At 32.4% G+C, this 17,721-nt stretch overlaps 1 protein-coding gene across 7 annotated transcripts in view; it reads right to left on the bottom strand.

The window, feature by feature from the left end:
* Nucleotides 1-17,721, bottom strand: part of LOC113511630 (PDZ and LIM domain protein Zasp) — a 55,942-nt gene that overhangs the window by 26,764 nt on the left and 11,457 nt on the right. For all 7 annotated transcript variants that reach the window (XM_026895304.3, XM_031913508.2, XM_031913507.2 and 4 more), the window contains exon 2: nucleotides 8,723-8,827. In XM_026895304.3, the coding sequence (XP_026751105.2) occupies nucleotides 8,723-8,827 (105 nt within the window). The remainder of the gene's footprint in view (nucleotides 1-8,722; nucleotides 8,828-17,721) is intronic.

The following is a 17,721-nucleotide window of genomic DNA, read 5'->3' on the forward strand; positions in this document are numbered from 1 at the left end:
TCGGAAAAATAGACCTATTAGCACCAAGCACATAAACATCTCCATTTAATAAGTATCGAATTTGGATTGAATATTACCGCGGTTGTAAAATTAACTTAATTTTGTTTTTTTAAACTTATTATTACCAGTGAATGAATAATGAAAAACAAAATGAGTTTTCAATTAAATTCAAAAATACCAAACCATAACGACAATGTTTCGATTTCCTATTTACTCTGCAATGGCCACTGATTCCCAGGTACAAGACTCAGAAATAACAATAAATTCAGAAGAAGCATCTTCTTGACGGTGACTTACCAAAAACGGTGACAGCTAATTTGGATAAGTCAGTACCTAAAATAGGTACGTAGATACAAATATGGCAGCCTAGAAATTCTTGACACCAGAATCTCCACCCTCAAATGAGAATAGTAGAAGTTCTTTTTAATAACACAGAATCACGCCAATTTATTTAACCTCAAATTATGATACCTGTCATATGAGAATTTAGACAATGAACATCTGGTGGCACAGCGTAGAATACTCGAGACCGAGTCAATTTAGAAAAGTTCATTTCCTGACTGGAAATCGAACCAACGATTTCATGAAACTAACGTACCGAAACACGCCAAAGCAGAGTATAGTTGCTTCTTAAAGACCATAAATTTGTAGCTTGTAGTATCCTTACTCATATTTAAAGCTCGGTTATGTTTTATTGAAGGGTTACTTGTAATATCACACCAGCTGATACATGAAATATTATTAGCAATAAAATCATGAACCAACACAATATTTGGTCGTCAGAAGTATAACAGGTAAATATGTTGATTGTACCCAACTGAAATCCAATTATTATTACTACTTAGAACACTAATTCTATTAGATAATTACTAAAACAATAAGTAATAGAAAATATGTAATTGCCATATTAGCCAATATGCTAGCGAACAACTACAATAATCAGATTTTACAAAAACATATAAGTATACTGCATTCTTAAAATAACATCATCAGAAAAACACGTTTAGCCACACTCAAATCCGGGACTCCAAAGTTCAGTGAACTAACAAAAACGATGTAGTTTCGGGTGTAAGTAGACCAAATACTGATTACAAATAGGTACCTACCTAACTCATCGACAATATACAAGTAAAAGTACCGTTCGTTTTGGAGATTCCATCATCATTATGGCTCATCAACTTATCAATAGCATTGATATTTTTTAACGTCACTTTCAAAGTGTGAACGCGCATATAGTTCACCATACCCGCAGCTTTGTATCCGATTATCGGTTGGTGTTTAAAATTATTTTTTCTAGATTTCATTTAATATGTAATTAATTTCAATATTTAGTTCGAGTTCCGTACCAAAATGCGAAAAAGTTATGTACGGTACGGAGTTACGAGGTTTGTCCGGAAAGTACGTATAAAAGTTTTTTAAAAATTTTATTTTACAATTATTCAGGTAAATCAATTTTATCCCCTTCAAAGTACTCCCCCTGTGACATAATGCACTTGTGCCAACGCCGTTTCCACTGTGAGAAGGCTCCTTGAAAGTCCTCTGGTTGTAGGTTTCTCAGCTGCCCCGTCGTAGCTTTTTTTATCTCATTTATGTCCCCCAAATGCCGCCCCCGAAGTACCAATTTGGTTTTTGGGAACAAGAAGAAGTCACACGGGGCCAAATCCGGCGAATAGGGGGGGTGTTCGGTCACCGTAATGGAATTTTTACTCAAAAACTCACGGACAACAAGAGAGGTGTGGGCAGGGGCATTGTCGTGGTGAAGAATCCAACGCCCCTCTCGCGCCAATTCTGGACGAACTCGTGCCACACGAGCTTTGAGGCGTCTGAGCACATCGACGTAGAATTTTCCATCAACTGTCTGGCCTGGAGGGACGAATTCGTCGGAATGTGAAGTGGAAGGACGTCCTGAACGTGGGTCATCTTGAACGCTTTCTCGGCCCTCTCTGAATCTTTTTAGCCACTTGTGGACGGTTGGTTCCTTCACAGCATCATCCCCATAAACTGTTCTGAGATCGGCAAAAATTTCACGGCCATTCTTGCCGAGTTTCGAGAGAAACTTGATTACGACGCGCTGCTCTTCAACGGAAGCGGGCTCCATGCCGACGGGGTTTCGTTAAGAGGTAACTTCACAGATGGCGTGACAAGCCAGTTCGCACCGCACGGCGGTCAGACCAGAACTGAAGCATTGTTAGGGACATAAGGAAGGGGTCCTGCGCTTACCTGGCCTCCCCACTCCTCTTTCTCGCATTCCAGAACACTTTTATACGAACTTTCCGGACAGACCTCGTATATATTTATTTATCTCAGCGTTATATAGCAATATTCAATTGTTAATAACTATCTACTAATATTTCATACAGAGTATTATGAGAAAAAGTTTTCTTGCATGTTGCAAATAAAAACTACGCTATTCACTTTTCAACTTACATAGAGAAATATAAAAAAATACCAATTATCATTATCCTTATCTCCAGTATTCGTAAATGAAAAATCTAAATTTTTCCATTGGTACAGTTTTCGAAACATTATTAAAAATATTTCACTAACAATTTTAAAAAGGTATCTACGCTATTATTATTTAGATATTCTATGTAGTTTGTTTTTTTTTTTAATGTAGTTTGACTTCGACTAAAAAACTCTCGATAGTAATAAAAACTATACAAGTAACTATTAAGTGCCTTTTTCATAAAAGAAATAAAATATTTATTACTTCTAATAGATACTACTTAAATTATCATATAATGAATAAATACAGATTGAATACAACGGAACTCCTTTTGTTTGAGCTCGATACACAGTTTATTTTCCATTTCATTTCCTCTTTATATTTATAGTTTTATATAAATAGTACTCATCCAATATTTTTTGTCACTCATAAGTCTCATAACCTCCGAGAATGTCAAAGCTATAATAACGAGGCCGTATAACCGTTAATGAGTTTGTAAAAGCACTGTAATGATACCAGTAACCGAGTAATTGACGTATGTACTATGTTATATGCATAATATATTGTTTGGTTTAAGACTAATGAAAATCCATTTCCTTTTTTCCTTGTGTGAAAACAATGGATAAACAAGTTATTTGAAAAATAATACATTTAAATTCGTAATTTCAATTGTACATATATTGTAAACGTAAAAACTTGTATATAGATACAAAGACGTTTAGATGTTTGGTAAACAATGACACTAAAACGGTTGACTAATCGGATTTGAATGAAAAATTAAGACAGGAAATAATAAATATAATAAAAAATATTATAAAAAATTAAATTAATTTTTAATTTTCACAATTAACATGGTTGAAACATAAAAATAATTTTAGAATCTTTATCCTAATATAATATCCTCGTATCAAGAGGTAAAGAGACTCGCAGAAAATCGTAGTGAGTGGCAAGAGCTCCACCGACAAGAGCGCAAGAGATAGTTAATCTATCCTATTTAAGAACTGTACTAAATAAAATCATAACAAAAATATCCGAATATAAAAACTTTTTAATCTAAAATATTATAACCTTTAATCATTTCCGTAAGGTAATGGTAGATATGTTAATGAAGTACTGGATTCGATTCTTAGTCGGATAAATTTAGGAAACCAGCTTTTTTTAAACTGACTTGTGTCTGGATTTTGTGTATTGTGCAACTAGATGTACTACTACTTCTTGATCCTAACTTGAGACTAATTAACACAATGTTGTTATAAGTTATACCTACAGATGGGCAAAGCACCGGGTTTAAACCCGGTGCTTTGGTAAAAACCCAATAAACACCCATAAACTCCCATAATCACCCAAAAAAATAGGTTTTTACTTTTTTTTTTGAAAATATGTAAGTAATACCAATAAATTATTTTTATAAATTGTATTGATCAATTCTACAATATTAAATAAAACGTTAACTAATAATATTTCAGGAAATTTTAAAAATCTATATATAATAAAATGAAAGTAATTAATTTTCAGTGTTTTCATGTTGCAGTTGATCAACATGTTGGCCTTTTGCTTCCCGTAGATACTTTAAAATTTCTTCATAACACCTCGTTCGCACACATGGCCGTAAATATTATTTAAATTCTTTAAATTATTAAATATATTTAAATTCTTGAGCCACTAACAGTCCGAAATACTCATTTCTTTTATCCTCTTCTCCATAAATTAAGCATTTAGAACAGTTTGTTTCTTCTTTCAGTAAATTTTCTTTTACTTTATCCTCGTTTTTTTCTTTGTTGCGACGACGCTGGGTAAATCATCTGGACACTGGGTCTCACTATCGCCAAATATATTTGGAGATCGGCTTCGGCTACGGCTTGGCAGACATTTTTTTCTTTCTACAATTTTAAACTAAATTTATTAGAATAAATGCTTCGAACACACGCGATCTAAGTACCTTTTGTGTTTATTATACCTTACCTACCTAGGTATAAAAAGAGTACTTACGTAGATTTTCTTTTATTAACTGTTTTATACGAAGATCTTGATCTCTCAAATTAGCATCCATTTTACTTCCAGTGATTATCAACTAAATTAATAATCCACAAAGTATTAAATAACGTTTTTATGAAATATTTAGCACAAAAACAATACCCTTTAAATATCGATCGTCAGTAACTGTGGCTGACTTACCTATATTCTAGCAAGCAGGACTGCCAGATGTGAAGGGGAAATCCCCAATAAATTGTTGCATGTGACTGATGATGTGAGCATGTTCGTTTCATAATAAAAATGTTGCCAGGTAACCAAAAAGTCGTATGTTTTTGTGCGAATTACGATCATAATCTTTACGATCGTACATTAAAAAATAGACAAATAATAGTATGAGTACGATTTAAATCGTATATCTGTCAACCCTGCTAGCAAGACAGCGACAAAATCACGTTGCATAACAATGTAGCCCAAGCTTATATCTTATGAAATATACGGAAGAGACGCGGACTTAGAAAAAACAGAAATGTTGTTCTTTGTGGAAGTCATTGATGAAATTCTATGTATTTTAGCCCGCAAACTTTCTTCAAACAAAAACAGCGCCATCTAGTATCGAGTTCTGTAATTATCTCTTTGTTTATGGATTTGAAGTAAGACCGCCACGCATGCAATACATTATGACTGGGGATTCCCCTATTCGTCGACGCTGAATATGAGGCGACGACAATCACTGTCAAACGTGTTCACTATTACTCTGACTCTGGTAACGTGACTTCCTGGTAACGTGTTAGGTAGGAAAAGCAGTAAAAAAGTGCATATTAAGGGAGCAGATTTGAAATAATATTTATACTTAACAAGAAATAATTAAAGGTAAGTGGATTTTTGAATGATACAATTATATCATGATCACTTAACAATTTTAACTTAAAATTAGATGTATTATTACAAGCTTTTATTTAGCTTGCGTTATGTAAATAAAAGTATGTAGGTATGTTCGTATGTTGATGCAATTATCCTCAATCCTCAACCGACTGGGATAAAATTTTCCATACACGTTTATTTTGGATGATAGTGCATAGTTAGCTGAGAGTCGTCATTGGATAATAATGGTGGATAGCCTAAGATGTGTACTAGATATTTATTTTTAACATAATATGCGTAAGTACCTAATCGAATTAAAGAAGTTGCTGAGAAAAATACAGAACAATACGATAATAAACTAGCGTCTGCGTTTAATCCTCCGAGGAGATGTAATTTTACAAAGGTTTTTTGTATTTATTTTATTATTTTTTTAATAAATTTATTGTAAATAACAAGAAATAATCATTGTAAAAAAATAGGCACTCTATTGTTGAATTTTCGTCAGACCAACTAATCATCGTTCATTTTTTTAGGTTCAATGGGGAGACCTAAAGATTTACGCATATGGGAGCACTACCGTACTTTACCAAACAAGTCTGTTTCTTGCAAGCTTTGTAATAAGGTCTACAAATTCAGTAATGCTGCCAAAATGCTTCAACATCTTATCACTTGTCCAAAATCTCCAGAAACATTAAAAGACTCTATGAAACTTATAAAAGATAGCTCGTCCAAAACCAAAATGTCTGGACTGTCAGAGATAGAGACAAATGATTCTTTTATAAGCCCCTCGTCGTCTGCTAACACTACAATAAATGCTGAGTTTCAAGACACCGATGATCATATAAAAACAGAATTAGCGAGAGCTATATTTGTAACAGGGACGCCATTATCGATGGTGCAACATCCTTTATGGATACAATTTTTTGAAAAATTGCAACCAAAATTTGAAATACCTTCACGTAAAGCTTTAGCGACAAAATACTTAGATAAAATATATAGAGAAATGCGTTTTGAGTTAAATGAGGAACTAAATGCTTGTAGTTACTTACACCTTCAGTGCGATGGCTGATCTAATTTAAGAAATGAAGGAATAATAAACTTTCTTATATCAAAACCTCAACCTGCATACGTTAAAAGTTTGAATACAGAAAGTAATCCTCACACTAGTGAATACCTTAGCCAAGAAGTTGAAAAAGTAATGAAAGTGTATGGAGCAAATAAGTTTCTTGTACTTATTGGCGATAACGCTAGAAATATACAAAAGGCATTCGAATTAACAAAACTCAAATATCCACATGTTGTTCCTCTCGGTTGCTGTGCACATATCCTTAACTTGTTGTGCCAAGATATTGTAAAGATACAAGAAGTAACTGTGTTTATTATGCAAGCCATAAATATAATAAAAACTGTTAAAAGGAGTCAACGATTAAGTTCCTTGTTGATAAAATCAAGGCAGGGTGAAGATTCTACACAAACACTAAAATTGCCTTGTGCTACAAGATGGGGAAGTCATGTTACTTCGTTAAAAAGTTTGAAAGCAAATAAGATAGCTTTGCAAATATTAACAGTTAGAGAAGATGTGGTAATTTCAAGAGATATTAAAGATTTAATTCTAAGTGATGATTTCTGGACGAAGACAGGGGAATGTATAAGTATTTTGGAACCAGTCACTGAAAGCATATTTTACTTAGAGAGCGACCAGAATCGTTTGCATCGCACATACATTACATTTAGAGATGTACAAGCTAAGATACGTTTTGCATTAAATGAGATTTCGACATTGAGCGAAGAAAGCAAACAGCAGATTCTAACATCAGTATCTTCAAGATGCAATATGGCAATGAGGCCAATACATTTTGCAGCATATATTCTAGACCCCAGGACTCTAGGAGTCGAACTTACTCAAGAGGAAGAACTTAAGGGTATGGAGTTTATCTACAATTTAAGCCAACACTTAAGTTTGTCAAATGTAATGGCAGATTTGGCGTGTTATAAAGCTAAAGAAAACTTTTGGGCCAGAGGATTTGTATGGAGCTCATTAGATAGCATTGAGCCCCTAATATGGTGGAAAGGTATTTGTGGTTCCACTGAGTTAAGCAAAGTAGCGATTCGTATTCTATCAGCTCCCTGTACTTCGGCAGCCACTGAGCGTTCCTTTAGTATCCAAGGCTACATACATAATAACAAAAGAAATCGACTTACAACTGAAAGAACTGAAAAAATTTCATTCATTTGTTATAACTGGAATCTTAAACATAAAGCTGAATGCGAGGACATTCAGTTTAATGAAGAAAATACCTTAGAAGCTTTCATTGAGCAAGTAAATGAACATAACAGTTTAGACGAAATAGAGCCTATCGAACCTATACAATTCATCGCTTGTAATAACTCTGAATCTGACAGTGATTGACTGTAGTTTTACATTTTACTTTCATCTCTTTCTTAATAAACTCAAAATCAAATTAAAAGTTTTTTATTCTGTAGGCTGCATAATAATATTGTCTATGTCCAGTATAGTGGACGTCTTGCGGCTGAGATGACGATAATGAAGTACAAAATCATAAACACCCAAAAATTTGGGTGTTTATGGGGTTTAAACCCAATAAACCCAAAACACCCGGTTTTTACCCACCAGACTTTAAACCCACCCAGGTGGATTGCCCATCTCTAGTTATACCCGCTCCGTTGCACTGAATAATTTTTACTCAAATAAATACGAATAAAGATAGATAGTTGTTTGCTTGCTTAGTATTCGCTTTTTATGTTGTACGGTCGATAGCCCAGCCCAGAATCGACGCGTGGGTGGCTGGTTGGCTATTTAGTATCTACCTATCACAGATAATTCATGAAAAAAACAATATTTATATTAATTTAGCCGTGTATTATTACACAAACAAGTTTTCTGCCCGCTGCTTTGTACGCGTGAATTTCAGAAGCAGGAAAACCAATAAAATAGATTATTTCTTAATGACGTATCACGATAAAACATACACCAGATTTTATGTTAAAGGTTTAGGAACTTAATTGTAAAAATTTCTATAATTTATTGTTTCGGCTTGTGTTGGCCTTCTTTAAAAATTTATGTAATATAAGGGTTCTTGCTCCTTATATTGCATAAATTATCTTAAATATCTTTCATTTACATACATCATTTAGTTGCAATTTTATTATTTTTATATGATAAAAAATGTATTTGGTATGTACTTAACCTTACCTACTAAGTAATTAAATATATTGAATTTTAAATATTTTATTTTTTACATGTCACATTAATAAATATATAAGTGTAATAAAAAAAAAATATCAACTCGAAACCCATTGTTTTGTGTACATTAAATCATTTAACATTCTGTACGAAACATAGACCAAATATTTTTTTAAGCTTTTACATTGTTAAGATTACCTGCAAATGAATACCTACTATAGGATACATTTACTAACCTTTTGAACAACGAGAGGTGTGCCGAAGTCCTTTCCCCCCTGTAGCCGGAAGCCTAGCGGCTGCTGGTCGGATTTGTTGAGACGCACAGTGATTAACTGTGCCATCTGTTAACAATAAAAGATAACATTCTAAAAAAAAATGCGACAATATTAAGGCAGTTGTAGAAGTAATAATAACAATGAACAGAGGTTGAATTATATGAAATAAATTATGAAACAGAGTTGTATATCTTTCTTAAATTAGTTGTTACTGGATCAATAATATTAATTATATGAATATTCTTTATTAATGAGAGCTTTTGTAATTTACCGAAGGCACATTATCATACTATACTTACTGTAACGATATATTTAACTAGCAGATCAGCAGAAATTATGCAATCGTATGGAAATGCCATTATTTTTTCCCCGCGATCTTGTGAACGTCCTCTGCATAACGATATCGTGGACGTGCATGGAAATTTAAAATGGCACCATACGATTGCATATGTTTTACTTTTTTATTATACCTATCGTGACGATAAAATTGTACCGTTCTGTAATACAAAGTCCATTTTGTATACAAATTAGGCACCTTTATGTACTATATAGTTTAAATGCACCAGTAAGGTATTGTCTTAAATACATCTATTTTGCATATAAGTAAATATTTATTTAGACTGCTTAATTAATATACTAAATTTTTGGTCAAATTCAAATATTCAGAAACAAATATATACACCCGTAAAGACAGTAAAAACCCGTTTCGATCCCTTAAAGAATGAAAGTGGAAAGTGAGCCCAAATAAAAGCACGATTAAGTATTGCGCCAGAACATTAAGCCTGGCATTTGATCGACCCAATTGAAGATTTATTTTCTCTCGGGCCAGCCTCGTTGCGCTGACCGTACACCCGTACTCCACTCAGTGAGTATTCAGACGTCGTGTGATTTATTTTATCACAGATCAAGATCTAAGTGCGAATCAAAAGACATTAGTGAAAGGAGGCTGAGAGCAAAACTTTCGTTTATTTATACAAGGAATAAACAATAATCAAATTACTTATCGGTTTTCATGGTCTTGATTCTATTCTAAGATACCATAAATTTGATTAGCTAAAGAATTCCCAGATAAAATCTTTCGACATCAACAATACAATCTTCGCTCTTTCGTAATCGGAAAAATAACGGTCCACCTACTTAATGTCCAGTCTCCAATCCTCCATAAATTATAGATAGGTGTTAATTGAACATGTTGTTATCGATTATTATCAATTCGTGTCTTTACTATTAAAATGTTACAGAATATTATTTATAAGTAGTTTTATGAATTATGATTATAGCGTTTAGATACCTAAAAAAATTTCGTCTTAATCAAGTTTTAATTACTGTTCAATTAATAGAATAAATAAAATTGAGCTAATAACCTTTTTTTTATTTTAGTAAGTAGGTACTCGTGTAACTATATAATATACTTATCTACGTATATTATTTTAACGTTATGAATCGTACATCGTAAGAAAAGTGTGTTTCCTCGAATGTAGAACCATAAAATATTAATATATTAAAATTGTTGTTACAAGTCATACATGTCGCGATACATCGACACCAATCAAGAGGTCACGGCACTCTTTAGCTGACACTACACTACTTCATCAGTTCAATTCACAATAAAATGTCAAGTAACGTTACTGTACTTTCAATATTTTTTATTTTGTTAACATATTAACTAACATAAATTTCATGTAGAGACCAAAATGAACTTGCTTCATATTTACAACTTTATTGTCTAAAGCTAAATGAGATCTGACTATATAAGTATATACCTACCTATTTGGAGACAGTTGCATTATAATTTTTTGTAGCTATACTTACTTAAATAGATACATATATAATAAAGAACAAATATATTGTGTACCTTATTAAATTATGTGTAATAGGATACAGGCTGAAATACGAGTACAATTTCCCCAAGAACGAAGAGTACGAAAATATTGTAAACCTTTAATTCCTTAATTTATATATATATATATATATATATATATATATATATATATATATATATATATATTATGTTCCTTTAGGAAAATCATTTAGTTTCTTGAAAATTACTGGATTTCAACTTATTATATCCTAATCTATAATAAGTATTACTCAAGATTTACATTAAGTTACTATCAATACATTGTATGTATTGAAAGGCTAATATTATTCATAAAACTTTGTTCATGATTGTAAGTCATTTACTTATCTGAAGAATGCTCTATGAAGAGATTAAGTAGCTACATATACGTACAGTTTCGTTAAAAAATAATCAGACAATATGGGGTACCTAATGAGTTTTTTATCAAAAGTTATAGAACAACATAACACTAGTCATCGCTTTCTTTAAAGATCGACTAGTCTACGAGGGCATAAACTCCCTTTACAGACATTATATAGGTCTGTTGTTCCTTGGCCCATTAGCAAGACGATTACGCAAATACCATCAGGATGCAAGTAAATAGATATTCTTTATTATCCTCTACAATAAACTCCGGTAGATTTTTTATTTTACGACCCACATTTAGGTGTGAATGAAATAATAGAGTTTATTGTCCTTAATAGATACCTTAAATATTTAAGCTCAGCTAATGTCCTAATACTGATCTAATTTTGGTATGGGAATTGTTCGTGTAAGTATTTGGACGCTTATCTATGCATGACATGCAAATTGAATATGCATTCACTTCAGTTGCAACATTGATAGGACTTGATCAATATTTACCATAGATAAGAATTCCTTTTTACTGACAACAACATTTAAACAAAGCATGAGGGTTTGCCAAGTAGTTACCTGCTAAGTACGCAATACAATAAGGACCCATGGATTGCGTAGTTGAGTTTAGTGTGACCTCGTAGTAAGTACCAATTGATGTCAGGCGTAAGTAAAAAGCTATGGTAAACATGATGAGTCGGTTTAACCAAGCCCATCTTGTATCGTATTTCACCACTCGATGAATCAATGTCTGAACAACAACTTTTTGACGATTATATTGTTACTCGAGTCAACGCATGACTTCTTCGAGTTGACATGATTTCTTTGATTTCCTCGAAACAAATCCGTATTATGTAAATGTGCGTGTGGTGTTTCCTCAAATAACCATTCGATTTCATCGTCATAACTTAGTCATATGTTAATCGGTGACGTCACTCATGTATGACTAACCACAAGAAACCGCGTCCACTGCAATGCTTAAGCTTATCTTGCTCGGTGATTGGGTGAAATTGAAATTTCTTTGTAGGTACGATGACTGGCACTGGGTCATAATACTCGTAAGCTCTGAAGTAGTACACAATTTGTAAAGCAAATAAAATTTACCTATGAATATTCAATGAAACACATCGACCAGTGTTTTACTACATAGATATAAAATATAAGCTTCTCAGATCCGTTAATCTCTGTTTAAAATTTTAAATTAAGCTTAAAAGCTATCATATCACTATGAGAATAGAGAAAGTAAAACTTTTAAGAACTAATTAATCATTTTTGTCGTCTACAACCAGTTTTAAAACATTTGATATATGGGCAATTAGCTATGATGCTTGGAACATACTATTTATATACAAACTAATTGATTAATGGCAACGACTTTTTTTAAAATAAAATTTCTTTTACGGTATGTTAAAGATCTTGTATGCTAAATATACATATTAATATAATGAAATTGTAAGCAGACGACGTATGTACATAGTAGATATTTAAAAAAAAATATATATAAGAAGTTTTAATAAAACTAATAAGATGCCAAAGCAATAAATTTTAGAAATTTTGTTTATCATCTGTCTGTATGTTTGTTTCGGTATTCCGCAAAATCTACTAGACTTTACACTAAATTGAATGCACATTTCACAGTTGAGTTTCTGAAGGTCTAACTTAAAATCTGATAGAAAGACTGATAACGTCTTTTTTTTCATCAATAGATACACAAAAATTGTGAAAATAGTAAAAAAAAATACTGTTTAACATAAGGGCGATATACACAAAAATTTTATACATAACATAGTACATAAAAATGTAATACTCGTATATTTTTAATGAAATATAATCTAATTTACGTTTTATTTTGATACACCATCTAAAAGTGGTTTATTTCATTGGTTTTTTTAATTCCAAATCTACACGTATGAAGTAAATAGTAAGTCAAGTTACTAGAAGATATTTTATTTATACTAAGTATGATGTTACTTGACTACGCAAAACGACTCTATATTTTTCCATTTAAGTCTACTTTGATGAACCCAGGATAAGGACAAACTTTATTAAGCGTTATGGTAAATTTGCGTCTTTATTTACTTGGTTTAGTCTTAAAATTTTCTTCCCTTTGAGTTACGAGGATAAGGGCAATCAATGAGTATGTGAAATCAGCTGCCTATCATTTAAATAATACAAAACTTGAGAGAGCAATGCTGACTTTGAAAAAGACGGTACAAGTATATCCCATCATATTCCCACAATTGGATATAGGTTTCTCCCTCTCTCTTTCTCCCCCCCCCCCCTCCATTTCCGTCATCAGATGTTATTTTATGCGATTGTTTATTTTAAAACTAAATTAGACTCACCTGACGCACGAATTATATAATGATGGCAATATACCTACTACCCAAGTGGGAGCTAAATCAGCTGAAAGCATTCTGGACTTCCGTCGGTGTGAAAAGTAGAATAAATATCGATTGAAATTACTAATTAAAAAATCATATGTATTATCATGTATACTACAATCAATTCTAGGATAGCGGAAATTTATATGGGATACAATGCGTGGGATCCATTCTACAATACAAAATGGAATGGAATGTTACCGTTAGTATATCACTCACTCGAAAGAATCCATTTTTTTATTTCGTAACTAGGTACGTACTTGCTGGCTTACTTACAAATGGTTTGGCCTTGCCACCATAGGTAATATAAAGAAAATTTGTGGTCGTAAAAAACTCGTAACGTATACCGACTATTTTTTAAAAAGTTTTTTTTTAATTCATCACTGTTTCCATATGTGAATTACCTTTGTCTTCGCCAATTCCATAATTACTTCAATGAATCTTATGAAATCAATAGGATTTATTCCCGTATTGGTCTGTTATTAAATAAATGGGGCATCTTATGATTCAAGTTGTTTCATAGCAAATAACCGCACAATGTATATACTTGCTGTACATTTTTAAGTATCTCAAACACGACTTTCCTTAAGAAAATACCTAGTTTAACTAATGTTAATTTTTTAACCTTTTAGTATTTAATTCTATCCAGATAATAATTCTGATGATTTGAAACGAATAAACGGAAAAGAGCATTCATCTTGTAATTGTAATTCATACTTAATGTACATTGCAAAAATGTACATAAATGAAAATGCGCGGTTTTGTTTGTCTGAAAAAAATCAAAATGATTTAAAATAAAAAGCCATTCTGCAAGTGAAATGCGTGGACGTGATAATCGTGTTTGAAACTTTGACTGAACCTTTATATATGAGTATCCAAATGATCGAATATTTTATCACATTTTTTCACACTACCTATCCCAACAATAAAGTACCGCGGTCGTGAAACACTGTCTATCCCAAAGGTTGACTGGTAGATAATGCTACTAACATTAAGTACATGCCTTTTGTACTAAATTTTCCCTTAGTCAATAAAGTTATTTAAATAAATAAATACCTATCCGTCTATAGCCAAATTATGTGCAGACAACAAATTATTGTTATTTGGAACGCAGTATAGCTAGGTAGATACTTAATTGTTTTTGAGGAATCACTTATTTATGCAAAACTATTAACTGCTTACTTATGGAGATGATGTCATTGTCAGTGTTGTAATGTAACTAACTATATGTAAAATACATACATTCACATACAGTATAAAGGAGAGTATTTACACAGATGTGGCCTTCTGAGGTCGTGCTGTCGTTGGTCTTCTTTGTACTACGTGTCTAATGATCAATCAGTAGTTAGTTCGAAAATAGAACCTGGCACCTAGGACTTATTATGAGCCATTAAAACCTGACAGTTTTACAGTTTAAATTGACCTATCCTGTAAATTGGAACTAAAGTAATCACGTGACCTTGACCAGTCAAGTTTTTAAAAGTTCAAATCGACGTGACCATATATTTTTGTACTACGAAGGTGGCAAACAAGCATACAGCCCATCTGATGGTAAATGGTTACTTACAACATATGCAACACCGGACATAATATGGGATGTCACGTGTACGTTGCTGACTCTAAAGTAATCTTAGGGGAAAACCTCGGCAGATTGCTCATCCCACATTACTGATTGTTGTTATATATTTTTCTATTTTTTGGAGATAAACCATCATCTTTTAATATCCAAAATATACCGAATTAACATCATAATAACCGATTGTCGTTATACTGTTGGGCTCTCCGCATAGAAACCTACGTATTTGTAATTAGTGATCCACCTCAGCTTCGCATGAGTAAATAGAACGATAAATTAGTATTTTATATTACTCAGAAAGTATTGCGAGAAAAAGTTTTTATGTATGTGAGACTGGCCATTTATAATTTATTTAAAAATATGATTACTTATAAGTAAAAATAGGTACGTTCTAAATTCAAAACTTCCCTCCACATTTTTTGCGAGCTAATTAAAATTACCGTGTCTATTTGAAAAATAGATTTGCGTCGAGAACATTTTCGCGCTATGATTTTTTTACGATTTTAATTGTCGCCTGAAACCGGACGAATCGTACGATAGACTTTAAATGGCATTCATGGATGAAGCTTTTTCAATTTGACTGGCTATATAGTGTCAATTCCTTTACGAAACCAAAGAAGCATTAACGCCGAATGGTGTACTACCAAATGCTTGGCAGAAGTTTTCTCTGTTGTGAGCAACAAGCGACCAAACACAGGGCTCTGCGGGTTACTGCTCCACCACGATAATGCGCCCGCCCACACCGCAATCAAAACTTCCTAGACAGCACACCGGTCAAACTCCTAGGTCACCCTCCTTACAGCCGTGACCTAACATCCTTGTGACTTCTTCTTACTCCCAAAAATAAAAAAATTGTTCAAAAGGATACAATTTTCGTTGCCGGATGATGCGCTCTCAGCGTTCGAGCAGGCTGTAAATGAGGTATCTGCAGCGGACTGGAAAAAGTGTTTCGAAAACTGGTTCAGACACATGAAACTTTGTATAGAGGCTGGTGGAGAGTACTTTAAAAAGATGTAATAAAAATATATTTACCTATAGAACATTTTTTTCAGTGCCGTAAAACTTTCTGAGTGTCCCACGTATTAATTTTAGTAGGCAAATTTTTGATACTTTAGGTTTAATTATTATAATTTCCGTAGGTATCTCTATTTTTTTTTTAAATAATATATATAGGCTATATTATATCGTTGATAATATAACTTTCTATTGGTGAAAGAATTATTAAAATCGTTTGAATAGTTTTTGAGTTTATTCATTATAAACAAACAATTGTTGCAGGCATCTATAGGCCACAGTAATCGTTTACCATCAAACAGGCTGTATGCTTTTTCGCCAACATTTGTGGTATAAAAAAAATTAAAGATGTAAGCTATTATGTACCTATATGCGTCATTTTAATGTGTTTTTAACCATCCGAACAAGATCAAAAGTATAACAAAAATATTGTTATAGATGAATACAATATTATAACCTGTATTATGTAGGTACCTATGGATCAAATGTATATTATAAAGACGTATTTATATAATTAATAAATATGTGTGTAGTGTAGTTTTTATACTGTAAATATATTATTAGTATGTTGTGTATAGTAAGTACACCTAATGAGTGGGTACCACAGGTGTACACATAATATAGCAACACAACAATGACAATGCACATTTAATATATACTGTGGTAGTTCAATGTAAGTTATACCTTAATATTAGTTAACTTTAGGATAACCGTGCGTGACCCCTAATATACAATCGACGCGGCAAAGAGGCTTTCACTATTTGTCGATAGCCACTATAATATGTTTAAATAAACGTATGCATGCCATAGTCCAGCAGCTATGTTGATCACTGATGTTGCAACCTCTAGCGTCTACTGCATTGAGGTATTCGACCTATCGGCAATATGGCGCCATCTAAATTGACCCGTTGTTCACATAAATATTACGTATACCTAACAAGCTATGCTCATTTATCTGCCTTTCGTCTTATTTCAATATTGTAATCAAATGTGTGAGTCCTAATTATGAATGTATGGTTAAGATCTCTTTTGTCCCCAAATTACGATCAGAGGTCATCCAAGTCTTGGTGTCTAAATGTTTTACCAGATTCTTTTCTTATCTAAAAATGTGCAGTACTAGTTAAGGTCTCTATTGTTCCCAAATTACAACCAGAAATGATTCTCGTCATGGTGTCTAAATTTTTTACCAAAATGTCTTTTCTTATCTTAAAATTTGCACTAATCTGTATACTTAAAAAAAAAAAACAAAATATCAAACAATATTTATTGATTTTTTGTTCTTTTTTTTATTATTTCGTAAACATATTCGTTTATTTTGTGACTCGTAATAAGTTACCTTTGTTTAAAGTAGATATGTTTAACAATTTTCAGTTAGTAGTTACTATTGTTGAAATTATAATTTTCTAAATATGTAAATTACTATTATTCCAATATTCGATAAACCATGCGACGCGGAAGTCTAAAAGTTAATATAATATATTAATTACTTGTGTATTGTTGGACTCAGATCTTTGATTGGAAATAACTACCTTAGTTTTATGATTTTGTAATCTAATTACCTTCTTATATGCCTAGACTAATCTCTTATAAATCTGTGCTTTTAGATAATAGGCATGACTTTCTCTCTCTTTCTCTCTCTCTCTAATAAATTTTGCATGAGTGCATCACGGGAAACAATTAATTTATCAAAAAGACAAGAAACGTTATACCTAAATTGATCAAACTAGTGTCGATTCAATTGGTTCTATAAATCATTTTAGAGCGTCAGATATAAAATTAAATAGCGATAATC

The sequence above is a fragment of the Galleria mellonella genome, unplaced genomic scaffold (assembly GCF_026898425.1).
Source record: "Galleria mellonella isolate WM207_F2 unplaced genomic scaffold, CSIRO_AGI_GalMel_v1 utg117, whole genome shotgun sequence".
NCBI classification, from domain to species: domain Eukaryota; kingdom Metazoa; phylum Arthropoda; class Insecta; order Lepidoptera; family Pyralidae; genus Galleria; species Galleria mellonella.